At 37.4% G+C, this 19,462-nt stretch overlaps 1 protein-coding gene across 1 annotated transcript in view; it reads left to right on the top strand.

Moving 5' to 3' along the window:
• ush2a (Usher syndrome 2A (autosomal recessive, mild)) overlaps nt 1-19,462 on the top strand; it is a 210,294-nt gene that overhangs the window by 126,829 nt on the left and 64,003 nt on the right. Inside the window, exons 43-50 of the mRNA XM_079853829.1 lie at nt 1,728-1,850; nt 2,639-2,802; nt 2,949-3,158; nt 7,807-8,009; nt 8,602-8,714; nt 15,700-15,898; nt 17,429-17,597; nt 17,724-17,954. Coding sequence (XP_079709955.1) covers nt 1,728-1,850; nt 2,639-2,802; nt 2,949-3,158; nt 7,807-8,009; nt 8,602-8,714; nt 15,700-15,898; nt 17,429-17,597; nt 17,724-17,954 — 1,412 coding nt within the window. The remainder of the gene's footprint in view (nt 1-1,727; nt 1,851-2,638; nt 2,803-2,948; nt 3,159-7,806; nt 8,010-8,601; nt 8,715-15,699; nt 15,899-17,428; nt 17,598-17,723; nt 17,955-19,462) is intronic.

Below are 19,462 nucleotides of genomic sequence, written 5' to 3'. Positions count from 1 at the left end.
TTTATTTATTTATTTATTATGTAAGGAATAATTGACGACGGGCCGTTGACTAGAAACATAATGCACACCCGAGATATAAAATAATGCATTACCACCTCGGGTGTGCTTTTTTTTTTTTTGTAGTTCAATTATTCCGCTTATACTACAGTTACCACACTTCAAAACTTTGTTCAGATAATGTATTTCAAGACATATGTCAGGTTTTTGTCCTTAAAACGATCTTGTGTGTAGGAATAATTTCTTACGCATCTAATGTCAAGCCTCCGTTCCATTCCAAAATGTCATTTCAGAGCTAGTAACGGAGGCTTAAGCCATTAATAGCAGAGTAATGCAGTTATTAGAGAGAGAGAGAGAGAGAGAGAGAGAGAGAGAGATTAAGCGTGTATGAATTACCTGAATCTGTGTGTCTCTCAACAGTGTTTGGCAGCAGCATCTAATAGCAAAACTGTAATTTTATCTGCTCCAAGAACAGCGCCGTTATTACCTAGTGAGAAATGTCATGTAGCTTTTAAGTTGTTAAACTGTTTTACTGATAAAATCGTCACAGCAGCGCTGACAACACGTTTCTGTGCGAGTGTGTGTCTGTACTGTATGTGTGTGTGTTTGAGTGGGAGAGGGAGCGGGAGTAAAGAGAGTAGCCTATGTGCTTTTCCATTATAAGTAATAAATACATAATACATTATAAAATGTAATTTTGTGGCGAAAAAACATGGAAATAATGTGTCGCTTTTATCCTTTTGTTAACAATATTTATTTGCTTGGTCAGTGCCATTGTGGGTTTTGGTTCTGTTGCTGTTGTAGGCTGTAAGGACCTTTGAAATAATATGGAAGTGATATGGAACTGTAAGACGAGTCAAGACACGGTCAAGACCTGCCTGGAACTACTTAAGCTGTGTGTTTCCCTGAAAATAATTGCGAACATGCATCAACTAATCAGATTCAAGCATTCAGCATCCCCGTAGTATTATTAATAATAATAACAATTTATCCAATTTATCCAGTTCACTTTTGTTGTTGTTGTTGTTATTATTATTATTATATTTTATGTAGATAGATATGGTTATAAAATTATAAACTGGATGTTTACATTCTTCAAAGTGAAATCTATTTATTTATTTTACAACCATATCTATATACTTCAAATATAATTATTATTATCTGAAGTATATATGTATGTGTATATATATATATATATATATATATATATATATGGTTGTAAAATGTGTGTTAAAATGAATGTTTATGTTCTTCAAAGTTCAATCAATTGTAATCAGAACTGTGAGCATTTCATATGGTAAAGCAATTCCTAATATCTTTTGAGAATAATCCATAAATCTCCCAATTAAATGAGGACAGCAAGTGTCTCCCTAGGTTGTGAAGAACGAAGCACAACGTAAAAGTTCTTGTTCTTTCTCGCTGTATATTTTAGTCTGTTTTTGAGCTGATTAGGTGGTAAATAAAGGTCTGTTCACGGCGGATGATTAAAATTCATGACTACTTTTCCCGCTGCTGCTGTGTTTGTTTAACTAGGCTTATAAAGCGCACATTAAGCTGAGCTCTCCTGATTACAGGCAAAATTAGCATTACTGTTGAGGGAGAGAAAGAAAGAGAGAGAGAGAGAAAAGACAAAAGCACAAACGCAGTGAAACAGCGGTGCGGGTGAAATGGCAAGAGGATTGTGGGAGTGGAGCGGGCTCTGATTATCTGGCTGTTTCCGCTGCCCTCAGATTTGAGCTGTTGAGACGGAAAACCCAGCAGCCCCTGGCCTCACGTCCCCCTGAAGATTTGAATCTGTGGTACAATGTTTACGCAGGAACCAAATTGTTTCATGAAGATAAAGGCCTTAGCAGGTGAGATTACTGAAATTAGCTTTAATGCAAACTTTGCTTGTGTGTACAAAACTGTTTTTGTGCACCGATGCCATCTTTTTAATGCTGTTCAAAGATACTTTGAGCAAATATTCCATAGAATTAAATTGTTTTCAGCTAATCTTTCTCTGGCACTCCTTGTGTGTACGCTGAAAGACTCCAACACAAAACCCCCAGTTGTTTCCCTTGTATCACAGGTTCTATCGTTTAGATTCATGTCTGACTTCATTTAAATGTTTTCAGTCCTTGTAAATGATTAACTTTGTGCTTGAATTTGTGTAACATATTTAAATACTTGCAGCGATATCACAACTTTTGTTATCACAACTACAGTATCACAATTAGATATTATAGAGCCTCACTCTTTTGTTACATATAGTATATATAAATTACCATTTGTAACAAAATCAAATAAATTAAGGTGAGCATAAGAGACTTCTTTCAAAAACATAAAAGAATCTTACTGACCCCACACTTTTGATTGGATAAATATATGTAAAATGTATTAATTAAATCATATATATATATATATATATATATATATATATATATATATATATATATATATATATATATATATATATATATATATATATATATATATATATATATATATATATATATATATATAAAATATTTTTCTATGTAGTTATTTTACATGTACATTATAATTCTATAAATAAGTATACTATAAGTTTTATATATTACAAAGGCAAGATTCCATAATAATGAAAATGTTCTTGTGAGTAATGTTTTTAAATGTGCTGCAGGTACACATGGTACGAATACAAACTTCTGGTTCACAATGACATTGGCTATGCTTCAGGGGAGGTCGCCGCAGGGGTCACACTGGCTGGGCAACCCCTCACCCCCACCAACGTATCCATCCAAGTTCTCAATCATACGGCGATCCTGGTCAACTGGTCCACCCCCAGTAAGAGTCTAGATTCACTACATTATTAAACTTATCCTGGCCCTTGACCGAAAATACATTTCTGGAAAGAATCTGTGTTTAGAGAACTTGGTTTTCGAGATTGACCTTTAGTGTGTCCTGTCTTTTACTATATTTTTTGTTCCCAGCTCTGCAAGATTTGCAGGGAAGGGTGGAGGACTACATTCTTACGGTTCTGTCCAGCCAGCACAGGCAAACTCTTACACTTGACCCCGCTGTGACCTCTGTGGTAATCTCTGACCTGCAGCCCAGCACGGCGTACAAGCTCCGCTTGACTGTGTCCAACGGTGCCCACAACATAACCAGCCCTGAGGTCATCTGCACTACTACAGATGGAGGTGAGTATGTGCTACATTGATGTTTGTTACGAACATCTATTTTGACTGCCAAGCCACAGGCCCCCAGATTTGTAGTATATTTTAGAAATCTAATGTTTTGATTGATCTTTAGCATAAACCAAAGCATTACATGTATGCTGTTCATACCATTCATACTATTATTATTTGTCCTTTGAGTATGTGTTGAGATTTACAGCAAGTCCTTATTGGGGAGATTGTTTACCTGGAGGCCATGGTAACACCCCACTGAAAACTAGTCATACAAGTACACTTCCTATTATTTGAATGGAGTTCCTGTGATGACAAAGATGTATTTTCAGGAGCCATTACTGCAGTCTCCAGTGTCACATGATCCTTCAGAAATCATTCTAATATGCTATTTGGTGCTCAAAAAACATTTCCTATTATAATCTGTTGAAAACGGTTGTGCTGCGTAATATTTCTGTAGAAAGCATGATAAAAAATTTCCAGGATTTGTTGTATGGAAAGCTATAGATAGAACAGCATTTATTTGAAATTTAACTCTTTTATAACATTATAAATGTCTTTGCTGTCACTTTTGATCAGTTTAATGCATCTTTGCTGAAGAAAAGTGTTTTTTTTGTTTTTTTTAAACGCTACTATACATTTCAGAAACGTTTCAAATTACTAATAAAACTTGGTATCACACATTTTACCTATTTAGCTCAAATCACATTCTAGAGCAAAAAGACCAGGTGGTGTTTATATGTGGGATCTTGCTTTCTGCATCTAAACCTATGCAAGTAATGTGAAAGTCTAAAGAGCGTCTTATATTATATTTAAGGTTTCAGCTGAAATATGGACTTTACTAGACCGCAACCATCTCTATATGCTTAAATGGATGGAATTTGGATTGAAGATATTGGTTAATTATGGTTTTCCTGTCAACACTTCAAATGTTCCTGTGATTTCTGTCAGCCTGCCTCTCTCATATCACTCCAGCAGCCCCTGCTCATGGAGATAAAAAACGGATGAGAAGAAGAACTGATTGATTGAATATTTTCCCTCTGTACTCGAAAGGAAAACCTCACAAGCTGCAGAAGAATTTGCCTTTTCCAAAATGTTGATATCTTGACCTCTGTGCTATGATCAATAGTCATTAAACTGTCCTTCTCTCACACAGTTAATGTACTGATCCACTGATAGCACAGGAAACAGATGAAAGCTCAGCAAACTTCTCACATACGCATACACATCCATTTGTGCCTTTGCCTTACACACCAGAATCTAAACAACTGGCTTTCCGTAACATATCTGGACCTCTTTCGCTCCCACCTATCAGTATAATTAAAAACATTAGAAGATCATTTGCTCCTAAGTAAAGGTTACAGGTCATTTACCAAAGAACTTCCAGTGGTAGCTTCAATATTTAACAGCCTAAAGAGCAGCTTATTAAAAGCAGTTGAACTTAAAGATTATATTATGCTACATGATAGTGTATATGTTAAGAGCCTGCTAATTAAAAACTGGAATGGAGGCGAGGTTGTCCATGCGAAGTCTTGCATTAATAATGCAGCAGCAGAAATTATATGGAAAGAGACGCTTCAGGAGAGCACTGATATTGGTCGCATCCAAGTATGTCTCATAATTGCTCTTTTGTTCAGTGATGGCGAGTAACAAGGAAGCACTAAGCATTTTTCAGGAACTCTACAGTAGTTCAGCTGTGTCTAAACAGTATAGCCTTTTCAGTAGTAAGCTACTTTTTCCAGCAAATAGTTTCTATTTAAGTCAATAATCGAGCCAATAACCAAATGTTCTCTCCTAAACTGTCTTCTGTCTCACATGGTGCGTTGGGAAGTTGATTAGCACAAACAGTTCCTGCAAATGACCAGATTGTTCAAACTTTATTTCTTTATTTAGATCTTTTATTGGTAGATAATTACTGCCCTGCTCTTGATAAAAAAAAAAAATAGAATATTTATTTTTATAGTATTTGAGAGATCATTTGATATATTTCAGTAGCTTTGTTGTAGTTGGTTACTACTTTAAGTAGCTTGCACCTAATTTTAGGGCCCGTTCACACAGAATTTTTTTTTTTTTTGCATTTCATTGTGCTGCTTTTCCAAAATAAACATGCACTAGATAGACTTTTGACCATTTCGCTCAAGACTTGTACCTTTTGCAGCATCTTGTGCATGACACAGTGCTCTAAAAACTCAAATTAAAAGTTTAAAAAAACACACCTTTAGACCTTGCAATTTTTTATTCCATATATTATTGTGTTTTTATACACAAAATCATATTCTGTGTGAATGACCTCTTAACATGTTATTCGAGCATCATTGTGAGTGACATGCCGTCCATTAATGAATGGCCGAAGGTGTTCAGTTGGCTGTTAGTTGTCGATATCAAAACATTTATCTGTCCCTCATAAACCTTCAGTAAGATCTGCTGTAAAAGTAGAAGTGCTTTACCTTAACTAGAAGATATCTCAGATGGGGTCTCTTCACGTTGACCTTTGTGATAGAAGGATATCTCCTAAAGAGAGACTTTTTGAGGCTTTGAGTAAGAACCGCAGTCATTTTCTTTGGAGAGAATGTAAGTGTCAGGACCCCTGCTCTGTATTGAATTCATTCCCTATCCCATCATGTCAACCAATGGCTTGTTCAAAGCCGCTGCTGAGATATTTGATCTCTCAGCTGTCATTAGCACTACACTCATGTCTTTCAGCTCTCTTTCACAAACTAACTTCACTCGCCTCAGAAAAAAAGCTTTATCAATCATTCCCTTTTTACATTCTTTCAGAAGAGCCTTACAAAGTTGTCACAATAGCTGTTTACTAGAGTCACATCAAGCTGGAAAATAGGCTCTCTGGTCTTCTTTTGTAAGTTAGTGTGATTTGTCATGGGAAAGGAAGAGCTTGCAAAAAAACAGAGTGGGGAAAAAAGAAAAAGAAGGCGAAAATGGTGCGAGCTGTAGAAAGAATCCCCCAGACTGGCCCAGTTAACCCCCTCTGCCCCCGGTGCAGTACTTCAATCCCTGCGCACTTCTCCAGGACTGATTCAATTTGCCCACAAACCATCTGCAGGAACCCCCAAAAGCAAGAGGGAAAGTGAAAGAGTGACACTCAGCTTTTTCTCATTCTGCCAGACCTCCCTGATGTATTGCTGTCAGCGTTCCCTGATGTACATATAAAATTACATTATTTATACACATGAGTGGGCTCAGGAACACACATCAAATGGACGTATGTACTCCTGCATTATTATTGGTTCTTTTTGAACCAGACAACTTAGGAACATATGTGTGTGATATACATGTGTGATATACCCACACACTTATAACATTATATAAATTATTCCTGAAAGATCATGTGACTTTGAAAACCGGAGTAGCGTCTGCTGAAAATTCAGTTTTTGACATCACAGGAATTAAAAAAATAGAAAACAGCTATTTTAAAGGTACACTATGTAACTTTTTTGTTCAAAATGTATATAATGAGCGAGTACATCATGAATCCATCTTCCAATCCTTGTTTTTGTCTTATCCTAAATCACTACGGTACGCCTATAATAAGTTATATTCTGACTATTTTAGTAACTGCTGCGAAGTAGTTAAAAAAGTTACATAGTGTACCTTTAAATTTTAATAATGTATCTTGTAATGTATCTTTTTAGTAATGTATTTTTGATCAAATAAATGCAGTCTTGTTGAGCACAAGAGACTTCTTTCAAAAACATAAAAAAATACTAAAAAAATAACTTTCTAAATTTTGAATGTTAGTGTAAATTATTTATACGTATTTATACTTCCTAGGTGATTTCTATGAATGGATTCCTTATACTGTAGTTTTGAACACTTTAAGCTGGGATAGAAGAAATTATTTAACATTAAAAAAAGGTAACACTTTACAATAAGGTCTCATTTGTTAACATTAGTTAATGCATTAATTAACATGAAATAACAATGAGCAATGCAGTTGTTACATTATTTATTAATCTTTGTTAATGTTAGTTAATAAAAATGCAGTCGTTCATTTGTTTTTGTACTAAATGTTGAAATTAACATTAAAAAGATTAATAAATGCTGTAAAAGTATTGTTCATTCTTAGTTCATAATATGATGCGTTTTCATATTTTAGGTAGCTGTTTGTGCATGTATAAGATCTGCAAAAGTTACAAAGCTCCAAGTCTCCCACAAAAAGACTGAAAAAAGACTTGTAAAAATGTTAAAAACTACACAGATCAGCTTTAAGAAAATGCCTCAGTCTTTTTTTATTCGTTTCTCTCTGTCTCTCTCATGTTCTTTTTCTAAGGCAGAAAGAAAAGTGCAGCCCAAAGCCATTTCAGAGACTATTAAGGGTAGAATATGCTGTGTGTTGATGCTAGCACTTGCACGATTTTAGTCTGAAAAAAAGAGAAAAGAATGAAAAACTGCTTTTCCTTCAGGTCTTTTTCTGTAGATATTGTTGGTGTCATTGTATTACTCTTTTGGAGACTACTGCAGACTTCATGAAGACCTCAAGCTTTCCCCAAGCGTCGTCTTGTGTTTGGGCAGAGGTTAAAGAGACAAATCTTGAGCTTTTCAAAAGCGCTGGGGTTATGTCAGTATGACTGTATTTTTTTATGAGGACTATAGTCCGCTGAGCTCTTCTGGGTGATTTACTGTGGCTTTCTCTGTGTTGCAGAACCCGAGGGGGTCTTTCCTCCAGAGGTGGTGACACTAAATAGCACAGCAGTGAGGGTGCTATGGGCAGCTCCTCTTGTTCCAAATGGAGCAGTCACACTGTACGCTGTCTATTTGGATGGCCGCCTCTATGAGTCCACTAGCAATGGATCCGGATCACTGGAAGTGGGAGGACTCTTGCCGTTCACCGTACACAGTATTCAGGTCTGGCCTTCTGTATCTAAACGCACAATTACATCGTTTTGGTAACACTTTACTATGAGGTTTCATGTGTTAACATTTGTTAACTACATTAGTTAACATGAGCTTATAATGAACTGCACTTCTACAGCATTTATTAATCTTTGTTAATGTTCATTTCAACATTTACTAATACATTATTCAAATCAAAAGTTGTATTTGTTAACATTAGTTAATGCACTGTAACATGAACAAACAATGAACAGCTGTATTTTTATTAACTAACATTAACAAAGATTAACAAATACAGTAATTTTGATTAAAGATTACCACGACAACATTTTTTTGTTGTTCACTACAAGACTAGTAATGTGTGATGAAAAAGTAAATAGGGTAAAAAAAATGTTTCATGACGACTTTAAATAAATAGAGAAAAGTGGTGTCATAAAATAAGGATTTTACATTTTGAATTAATATTTATGTTTCTGCAATGTTTGTCTAATTAAATTTGTGTTCATTTTCAATTTAACAATTTGTTAGTGGTCTCAGACTTTTAGATTCCTTTTCATGTTTTTTATTTAACCTGTACAGTTGGACTGCTATACTCTGTGTTTAGGTGGAGGTGTGTACCGTGTACGCGTGTGTGAAGAGTAACAGCACTCAGGTGACCACGGTGGAGGACACACCAGCCCAAATCAGCAAACCTCAGATTCAGGTGCTCAGCTCGAGGTGAGTCAGTCAAGCAGACACAGAAGGGCTTTTTATTCTTGAAATAATTAAAGGGGTGGTATAATGCCCTTTTCACAAGATGTAAAATAAGTCTTTGATGTCCCCAGAGTGTGTATGTGAAGTTTTAGCTCAAAATACCCCACAGATATTTTTATATCGCATGTTAAAGTTGTCACTTTTTGAGGGTGAGCAAAAACGCACCGTTTTTGTGTCTGTCCCTTTAAATGCAAATGAGCTGCTGCTCCCAGCACAGGGGGCGAAGCTTCAATTACCTCCTCACACAGACATACACTGAAAATTTCAAAAACTTTTAGCCTTTTATGTTTAAACATAAAATGATGGAGACAATGATGGAGAGACTCAAGAAGAAGTAACAATATGTAGAATGCAACAGGACATTTCTGAATGGTTAGTTAATGAATTTAGGTAGCTTATGTGTAATTATCTTCTAGTCATTGATTAGCATATTCTGTCATGATAATCTATAAATCACGTTCCCGGGGCAGGGTTTATGTAAATGTTAGGGTTTGTGATGCGAGTAACCGGGGAGGAAGCTTGTGTAGTCCCTATCAGCCGTTTGTTGTAGTCCTTAAAAAGCAATTTCTTTAAAAGAAAATATCTCCCTTTGCTTCACATTTAACACTGCTCATAATTTTTCAGGGTTTACAATTAATCCAGGGTATTCATAAGCCAGTCCCTCCAGTTTTTTGCGATTCTGCGATCGCTGAATACAACGCAATATCAACAAAATGTCGCATTTTTTTGCGATCCTGCATAATTCCTAATTTAACCGCAAAAATGAAAAAGACCTCACAAAACATTAAATTATAATCACCCAGAAATATCTCTAGTTTAATTAAAGTTTCAGTGCATTTTTACGTGGATACAGATGTTGCGGGAAAAGGGGAAACTCCTTTTCCTCGATTTACTGAAGCCTATAATGTAAAACGCATTTTGCAGCTGCACAGCTAGCACAGTGAGTGTCTGTCTCACTCATTGGCTGTGCTGCGGCAACTGCACATCCAATGGCGCGGGCGCCTCTGACCAGAGGTGGAAAGAGTACTGAAAATTTGTACTCAAGTACAAGTACCGTTACATTGCTGAAATAATACTCAATTACAAGTAAAAGTACTGGTGTCAAAAAAGTACTTAAGTAGAAGTACAAATTACTCTTCTCAAAAACTACTCTGAGTACTAGTTACTCGTTACTTTTTAGCTGGCGATAGTTAATGTATTACCAATAAATATTCAACCAAATCATAGATTTATGTAGAAAATAGCTACTTTTAACACGCTTTTACCTTATTGTTGAAGGACATTAATTAGTGGTCATGATACTGGAATTTCTAACTTCAATATATGACACCTTGAAATATGTCAGTATTCAGTAGGCCTAGCCTATAATTTTTAATACCATCGGGAAAACTACCACATACTAAATATTTTAATATCTACATTTTTGTCCATCCATTTTGTCAAGGCAATCATTATTTTCAAGCATCGAAAGCACAACACTCATTGTAACAGTAATCTATTTGAATGGAAAAGTTTAATTCAAGTATTCTGAAGAGACACGTCCACTTTATACAGTGAGATTTTAATTTAGGCTTTTGTTTACATATTTAAACATTGATCAATAACCATTACAATAATCTAACTTAAATATTTACTCACTCAGTGTATTTGTCTTTACAATAGGGTAACGTTAACTGTTGCAATAGCTCACACACAGCACAAGGAAGCTTGATTTCAAACTGAATTTAATTTGCAAAAAAGACTAGATTTTTCATAACTTTTGACAACGTTTAATTCAAGAGCATGGAGAGATTGGAGCTGGACGTCATTTGAGTCTGCAGTGAGAACCACTTGGAGAGATTCGCCAATCGCGATTGCACATGATATGACACAGTCCGAGAGCGCACACTCAATATCCGAGTCCAGTTCATTCGTATATTTGAGAGCTCGCGTCCAGTTTTTTTGCGATTACATGAATGTGCCCTCGCGTTATAATATTGCACTCGTGACATTTGCCATTAAAATATGCCATAGAAACTTGCAGGTAGGCTATTAATAAAATTATGCGTAATAGGCCTACCTGCAATCCCGCGCTGAGAGGAGGCGGGTGTGTCAAACTCGCTCTCGCTGTCGTTGAGATGAGAGAATGAGAACACGTAGCTGGTTTCGTATCGGTGTATAAGCCAAAATGAGTATTGACAGATATTTCAGTATTGATATGTATCAAAATATAGATATTTTGACAATACTACTATGTAGATTGTAGTTTCTCCAAACTTTCAGTCCAGCCATTAATCACTCTGAGCTCCTCGCCTCCTTCACTTATGATCAGCTCTTCAAAACCTGCTGCGACTGCGGCGGCTTTCAGTCCAAATATCAGGGGTTTTATTGGTCCATTTACGATCGAATATTTTTATTGGCTACCGAAATGCCGGTCAAAGATTTGAATATCAATTCAAATTGTACTCCGTAACGAAATGTGATTTTACAAGTAGCGAAGTAGATTACTTAGTTTAATATGTACTTGAGTACAAGTAAAATTACAGATTTAAAAATATACTCAAAAAAGTACAAGTACCCAAAAAACCGACTTAATTACAGTAACGTGAGTAGTTGTAATTCGTTACTTCCACCTCTGCCTCTGACGTGTGCGCCAATGAGCTAGCATCACGCCATTACACGTCAGAAGGGCTCAGCCAAGGGGGTGCGGCCTTAGCCTATATTAGTCATAGACAGGCAGCAGAGAAAGACAGGCTCTGTAGACAGTAAAAGATATTAGTCCCCGAAAAACGCCATTTTAGCAGGTTTAACGACTGAAGCGACAACTTGCCAGGTTACTATAGTGCGGCCGGCTACGCAATACTCGTTCCCTACTCTCAGGGAACTGAGGTTACGATAGTAACCGAGTAGTTCCCTTTCGAACGGTCACTTCGTATTGCGTAGCTATACGCAGTGGGGACGCCATGCAAAACGCCGCACTATAAGTAACTGGTTGCCTACTGCAGCTCAGGACACCTCAACTCAGGATTTACACACAGTTCTACAGTATAAATTACTACACCTGCTGTTAATATTTACATAGGTCAGGTAGAAAAATTGCCCATAGGTTGTTTTAAAAGTTAATTTGATGAGAATTTGATTAGACCAAAATAAACGAGCTTTATGCATTTTGTTTGTGATTTGTGTCATGTATGACTATTGTGCATCTGACATAATACGTAAATGTGATGTCCTAATTATAAAATATAAAAATTGCAAATTGTTTCACAAATTTCTGGAAATTACCACCACAAAATCAGTCATTTTGATCGCAAAAATCACACAAAAAAATCGTGAAATCCTGGAGGGACTGATAAGCTAACGTTTTACACTGTACATTCCTAAACCCTGTATTAACATCCTTATTCACATATTTGCGGTGTCAGTGTCACTGATTGGATGATATATTTAGATGTAGCATTGCGCATCCTTATATTATATATCGCTGACTGTAAAGTGGACTGTGCAGATTGTTCCCAATGGTCTTGTTTTTTGTCAGCATTTGACATTTGTCCCCTCAAACGCTAAAACCTCTGTTTATACAACATTTACACAACAATTCTTTTATTTTATTTTATTTCCACTGGAAAATAAAGTAGGATATATAGCTTTTACTGTTACTGTTGCCTTGCATTGAATGTTCTGAGATGAAGTGCATCTTCAACAGCTTGAAATCGGTTGCATCCAGTGAAGACCTGGTACACTGTACACAATATAAGAAAATCTTACACATACCACAGTGTAACAGTGTAAATGCTGTAAAATTGTGTTTTTGAAGGGACAAGGGCTCTGTGTGCCATAGTAAGCCATAATTCACACATTTTCTACAGTGCTGTCTCCCACGCTCATGTCATATCACTGGTGTGTTGTACTTCTCTCCCAATAGAATACTAACTACTGATCGATTGGCCCGACATGGCTGGCCGTGGCCTACACATGCCCCAAACAGTTCATTTATTTGCCACGCTAGATTTGCTCGAGTGGAATTTAATCAATAGCTAATTCATTAATTCTTTCTCTGGTGGTTCGTGGGGGCTGGGCACAGGAATCGGTTGCTGGCTTAAGCCTTGATTGAAATATGACAAGTGCTGCAACCGATGGCTTACCCGCTGCTGCTGCCCAATATGAATTCCAGTTATTTCTCTCCATGAGGGATTAACGGTGGACAGCAATGACACCCTTTGTAATATAATACTAATGCATTTGTTATAGCAAAGCTGTTTCCCCATCCCCCAACCCTCCAAAAGGAATGTAATCATGAATAATATTTTGTGTTGTAAAGGCACACAGTAACCGCCAAACGATTCTCTGTCTGTACTTTTAAAAAGGAATCCTTGTCACATTTCATGAATTCCTAATCAGATACTAAGGTCTGTCAGCTTTAAGTCGTCCGGGGCCTTCATTATCAATTAGCTTCCTCATCAGGGAGGGGGCAGAGGAGAGGAAAGAGACCCTCGCAAACCGTAATTATGTCATTCTCCACGTCTTACATATGTGACAAGAGATTTGCAGAGCACAAAAGAGATGGGCAAAAAGCAAAGGAAGGCAAATCACAGAGCGGTATGGATATTATCATGTGTGGAGAGAAGATGAAAAAGATGATGAAAACAAAAGCACATTTCCATAAGGTTATGGCTACAGTTAAGAAAGAAAAAAGGCTTGTTTAATGGCTTTTTTGTTTTTCCTCCCTGTCTTCTCTTCCTGATAGCATAGCTCTCTGCAGTGTTCCTTAAAGCAGCAAGCTGCCCCGCCATATGTGAATTTATTTTTTTTAATGTTTTGTTTTGTGTTTTGTTTTTGTTTCGTTTTGATTTCTTGTCTTTTTTTATTTATTTATTTACTAAGGCTGGTAAGAGTTGCTTACAGTATGCCACAGCTGGTTTCCCAGTGTGTGCCAGTTAAAACTTATTAATTTAAAGATGATCAAAAGTACCTTAAAGTCCAGGGTAATATACAGTGTTGGGGAAAGTTACTTTTAAAGGTAATGCTTCACAATATTGCGTTACTCCCTAAAAATGGAACTAATTACTTTTTATGGAAAGTAATGCATTACGTTACTTTTTTCATTACTTTTTTTCATTACTATCTGGCCTGGGCTTGCTTGTTTTGTTTTTTAACAACAAAAAAACAGCAACAAATAAGCCTCAGGCTGGAGGAAATGTAAATTCACGTCTGTACAGTAGAGGGCACAGCTCAAACAAACCTTTCAGCTGTGCTGCTGTGCTGCCATTCCGGATCGCTGAAGATACAATGCAGGAGAAGAAAGTTCAACACTTATTTCAGCAATAAAAAAATGAAACAGAAATGTGATGTTTATCTAAAGTCATTTTTGCTTATTCGTATGGTTGAGTTGGATCATCAAAGGTCAGCAACAAAGACATTGGTTAATAAAGTGTATATTTGTGTAATTAAACATTTAATTATTGCAAGTTTGCATTTTACAGTTTCGATTCATTTTGAGGAATACCCAATCAGTTTTTGTGCAAGTGAGATGAGTAAATGCATCTTCGCATTAAGTCTAAAACTAAAATAACCATCATGTTTACACAGCGCACACAACACCTCTGCACTTACTCACTATTTCTCTCAACATGGGGACAGTAAATCAGTAAATAAATGACTTGGGTTACTTGAGTTACTTATTTGAAAAAGTAACTCAGATATTTTGTTGTAAATTTAAAGTAATTTGTTACTTTACTAGTTACTTGAAAAAAGTAATCTGATAACGTAACTCGCGTTACTTGTAATGCATTACCCCCAACACTGGTAATATATGATACAATATAGAAACACAATAGCCCCTTTCACACATACAGTCTTTACTGATAAATTACCGGTAACACGTCATATGTGAACTGTGAACAAGCCCCTTTTCAAATATACCGGTAAATTTGTTCCAGCAATTTACTAGTAAGGGAAGTTTACATTACCAATAAATTACCGAAGTTTACCGGTATTTTGCACGTACGAGGTCAGCATGCGCTGACGTAAGAAGTGATTTGGGCCAATCAGAAGCCGCTGAAATTGCAACGGCTCTGGGCGCAGATGACGCGTTTACTCAGTCAGCACTGTTTACAAATGTCTTCAAATTGGAGTGATACCAAAACTAAAGCGCTTCTCCTCGTCCGGGCGGATGAAGAGATTTGTCACCAACTTTAGAGGTCACTTCTGGTTAATGACATCATCACAGAGGTTACTGGTATTTTGGAGGTTACTGGTACAGGTTACTGGTAACTAATGTGTGAATGGCCTGTTACCGGTAAAATGCCAGAGCGCTGTTGCTTGTGTGAACAGCACATTTTTTAATTTACCGGTAAAGTCGTTCTGGCAATTTTACGGTAATTTACCGGGATTGCTGTGCAAAAGGGGCTAATGTTGCTAAATGTTGCTGTTACTACTACTAAATATCACAAAATGTTTAAATTGTGGTACCATGTAATTCTTGTAGTATAAACAAGATATAAATAATATAAATATAAATGTAATATAAATATCTAATATTATCTTAATATCTTAAAAATCTCATTTTTAATGACATGGTACCTGTCTCAATATTTGATCTAGTATCTCAAACCAAGCAGTAGTGAACAAAAATTGTGCTTTTCTGTGGAAAGCCAGCTTCTGCATGATGAGTGGAGAGGAAAATCAATACAAGAAGTACATCAGAAAAAGAAAAGATGACACACATCATAACTCATACTGCTCAGCACTATCTATTTGGCTCTAGTAAGTTGTAGAAACTGCTACATAATGAGGCGATTATCACAATTTTTTCTATTATATTACATGCTTCTTCCCCTTGACAGTGATAGAATAAAAACAAAGTGTGAGATATAACCAGACTGTTTAACTTTGACAATATACACCAAGTGGTGAGCAATATTTGTGAAAGTGTTTTATCTGTGCTGTGTCTGTATACTGTGTGTGTTAGATCAGTTAAACTAGAATGGCTGTCACCTGGTCAGCCCAATGGCATTCTGGGAGGATATGACGTTTGGCGAAGGACTCTGCAGTGGTGTGAGGAGCTGAAATCCCAGCAAGTGTTTCCTTCTCAGACTCGCTGCTCGTACCTGGAGTGCCCTGCAGAAAAAGACTTCTGCGGCAAGACCTGTTATAAGCCCGAGACACAGGTAACTACAGAGAAACCTCATTTAAAGTGTTACACTTAGACCATTAGTTTAGCTCGTAAACTATTCCATGAAGAAATGGTGCCGTATGTATCAGTTTGAGTGGCTGGTATTTATCTATGAAGTACAGTCCCTGTGATTGTTTTCAGTAAACAGATTAACTTGTCTTCTGCAATTGCTGCCATCCTGGTGTTATTGAAATACAGCCAACTTGGCAAGCAAACACAGGCCATACGTCTCCACCAGCTTAAATCAGACAGTAATACACTAGAGACAAGCTCACAAAGAGAACACAACTCAGATAAGGACAAGAGCTCTCAAAGCTGTAAAGCAGTATAGTAGAAAAATGAGTTTTACAGAGGCAACATTATACACTAGTGATCATGTGTTAATGGAGCTCGTCTTGAATTCAGCATTATCTAAAGTTTAAAACATTGTGAAAGGTGGTTTGTTTGATTTTGTATTAGTGCCACTAGGAAATGTCATGTACGGTATAATTAGGAATGTCAATGTAATGTGTTGTTTTAATTATAAAAGTTTTATCTAAAAAAAGACTTTTCTGTAATAAGGGATGCTCCTATTGTCAAGGAAAATTTAAGCTGGACTATCGATTGTCAACCATTTAAGACCCCTTGTTGTCCAACACTAAATTCCCCCCAGCAAATATTGATACTGTATATACAATTAATTTGATTGATTAAAATGTTTATATTTGGCATAAAATTGTATTCCTCCCATCTATGTTATAAATGCATGTTATTAGTCTTATTGTGGAAGATTCATTCATGTTTTTTCCCCATTTTATTCATATCTTCACATCAAAATTTTTTGGTGAAATGACAGACTTCTCCAATCATTTAGTCCATTTAAAGTCCTATTAGTCTATTTACAATTGACTGCAATCTCACACTCTGCCTTCATCCAATCAACATCCAATGGATTTTCTTTTTCGATAATACATATAATTTGGACTTTAATCGCTTGACAACCCTTGTTAATGTACTTTACCCTGTCTAAAATTGTGGTTTGATGGCAATTATGTACCGTATGCCCAAGCTTTATTTTGTACTGTCTTAACACATAGTGGTTAATTCTCAGGAGTTTGATAAACCGGGTTCAAGTAGGTTCAAAAGTTCAGACCTCTCAAAGGCACAGCAGAGGAGGTATTTACTGTATGCCATTTTTCTACTGGAAGCTGGGCCAGAAGGTAAGGACAATGTCAGTGGCTCAGGGCAATACAGATTTTTCAGACGCCACGAGAGTATCATCTCAGCGTTGTAGAGAATCTATCCTGTCCTGATTTCTCGCCAAAGTAGGCAGTGGAGTCCGGCTAAATATAGCCCACCGCTGTGGAGCAAAGAGGTGGGCTGGATTTCTACCTGCACTCACATGCCTCTGCGGGCCCTCAGGGCTGAAGCATTGCCACCTCTTTACTTCTTAATTGTCTTGAGGAGTGAAAACTTGTGTGGATGATGTATTTGAATTGCAGATATTTTTGCAAACTTTATCTGTGTATGTGTTTTATTGTTGCAGGTGTGCTGTGCAGGTGCCGTTCACAGCCTAAATCAGTCCCATCAGTGTTGTGGAGAGCGCTATGTTCCAGCTTCAAAGGATTCTGGGAGTGTGTGTTGTGGAGGTCAGTTTGTCCAGCCTCTGTCTCAATACCAGTGCTGTGGAGGATATTACATACTGGTCCCACCAGGTATGTACTGCATTCAGCCTTAACACAGTCAAATGTGAATTCAAGTTAGGTTGCACAAATCTCAATATTGCTTATTTTCTGAGCATTGATTTTTTTACAGTATATTGTTCTATACGTGTTTTGTAGGAGAGGTCTGTTGTCCAGACTCGGCGGACTCGGTGGAACGGCGTGTATCTGTCGGTCTCGGGGACTCGTGCTGTGGTGGGAGTCCTTACGGCTCTGGAGCCGGACAGATCTGCTGTGGGGGCCGTCTTTATGATGGCTTCAGCTCCCAGTGCTGTGGAGGACAGCTGGTCCCTAGAGAGGCGGTGTGCTGTGGGGATGCCGACCAAGGAAGGCCCCATAAACATGTATCAGGTGAGCGTCCAGAAGCATGCTTGCAGAACAATGTTGAATTATAATAAGTGTGTTGTATTGTACATTGCTGTTCAAATGTTTGGGGTCAATGAGATCCCTTATGTTCATCAAGGCTGCATTTATTTAATCAACAATATAGTAAAACAGTAATATTGTGAAATATGTTATTATTACAATTTACTGTTTTCTATTTTAATATATTTTAAAATGTGATTTATTCATGTGACGGCAAATTTTCAGCAGCCATTACTCCAGTTGTCAGTGTCACACGATCCTTCAAAAACCATTCTAATATGCTTATTTAGTTCTTAATAAACATTTCCTATTATTATCAATGTTGAAAAGAGTTGTCTGTGTTTGTGGTGTTCCAGACCAGAGTATGTACGCGGTGCGGAGTGAACGTAATTTGTCATAACCCCTGGAAGTAAATACTATTGATGGCACAGTTTGATTAGCATTTTTGCATGTCCCCCATTACACTTATCATAGAACAATCCATTTATCATAGCCGCTTGTTACTGTTCGGAATGCCTTTATTTCGAGCCTTAAATCCTCTCCTGATTCAAAACTAAAATGTGGCACTAACTTTAAATGGGGCAAAGCACGAATGGCCACTTCTTTGCAGCTAAGTTTAGCCCTCACTCCTTAGTGACTTTCTAATGACACTGTGGAGGAGTGTCAGAGGAGCTGAACCCTCTTGGGGTCACCCAGGCTCCCCCGCAGTGCCCCACTAAAGTGGGCACCTGGGCACAGATGGGCTGGATGGGCACTGGCCCTGGTGTCAGCCATCTTTGTCAGGCTGGATGATGGAGCTGAGTCTATCTAAACACCAACCAGAGCTGTGCCAAGCCCACAGCAGGCTCCCAGGATGCAACAGAACTAATGGCCACCATGAGGTCAGTGGCACCAGTGTATTTATCAAACACAAACAGTCTATAAGTCGTTAGGTGGCTTCGGTAGCATACTGGGATTGGGTCCAGTAAACATTTTTAAGCTTTGGTTAATCACCCTGTCCTTGATATACAGTTTTTCAAAGCTGTTTTTGTATTTTTGCTTTTTTTTTTTTTTTTTGAGGAAGCTTAATCACTTCACTAATTTTACTACATACCTGGAGTTATTTCAGAAGCTAGCAGAAACATTTTTCTCTAGATTAAATCACTGAACGCCACAGTGCTCGCTCACATTACCTTGAAATTCTCTTCATTCCTTCATCTTACTGAAATAAGGCAGATGAAGAAGTCATCGCTCATTAAAGAGAGCATCCTGGGGAGAGCATATGTTATGATGGATAGTACCGTTAGGATAACTAAAGGCCATTTGCCTGGTAGCCACACCGCTGGTTCATGATGCTGAGGGCTCACGCCGCGAGCTCCACGCTGGCTCCTGACGCTGTCAGCCTGCTCTATTATTGAATGAGCTACTTAACCTTGATAAAGACACCCCAACTCACCTCAAGGTTCTGTCTCTTTTACCAGCGGTGAGTGTCTCTGCAAATATAAGCTAATGGA

Source organism: Squalius cephalus (assembly GCF_949319135.1).
Source record: "Squalius cephalus genome assembly, chromosome: 20".
Taxonomy (NCBI): domain Eukaryota; kingdom Metazoa; phylum Chordata; class Actinopteri; order Cypriniformes; family Leuciscidae; genus Squalius; species Squalius cephalus.
Note: the sequence above shows the minus strand (reverse complement) of the source record. Positions and strands in the feature narration are given on the sequence as shown.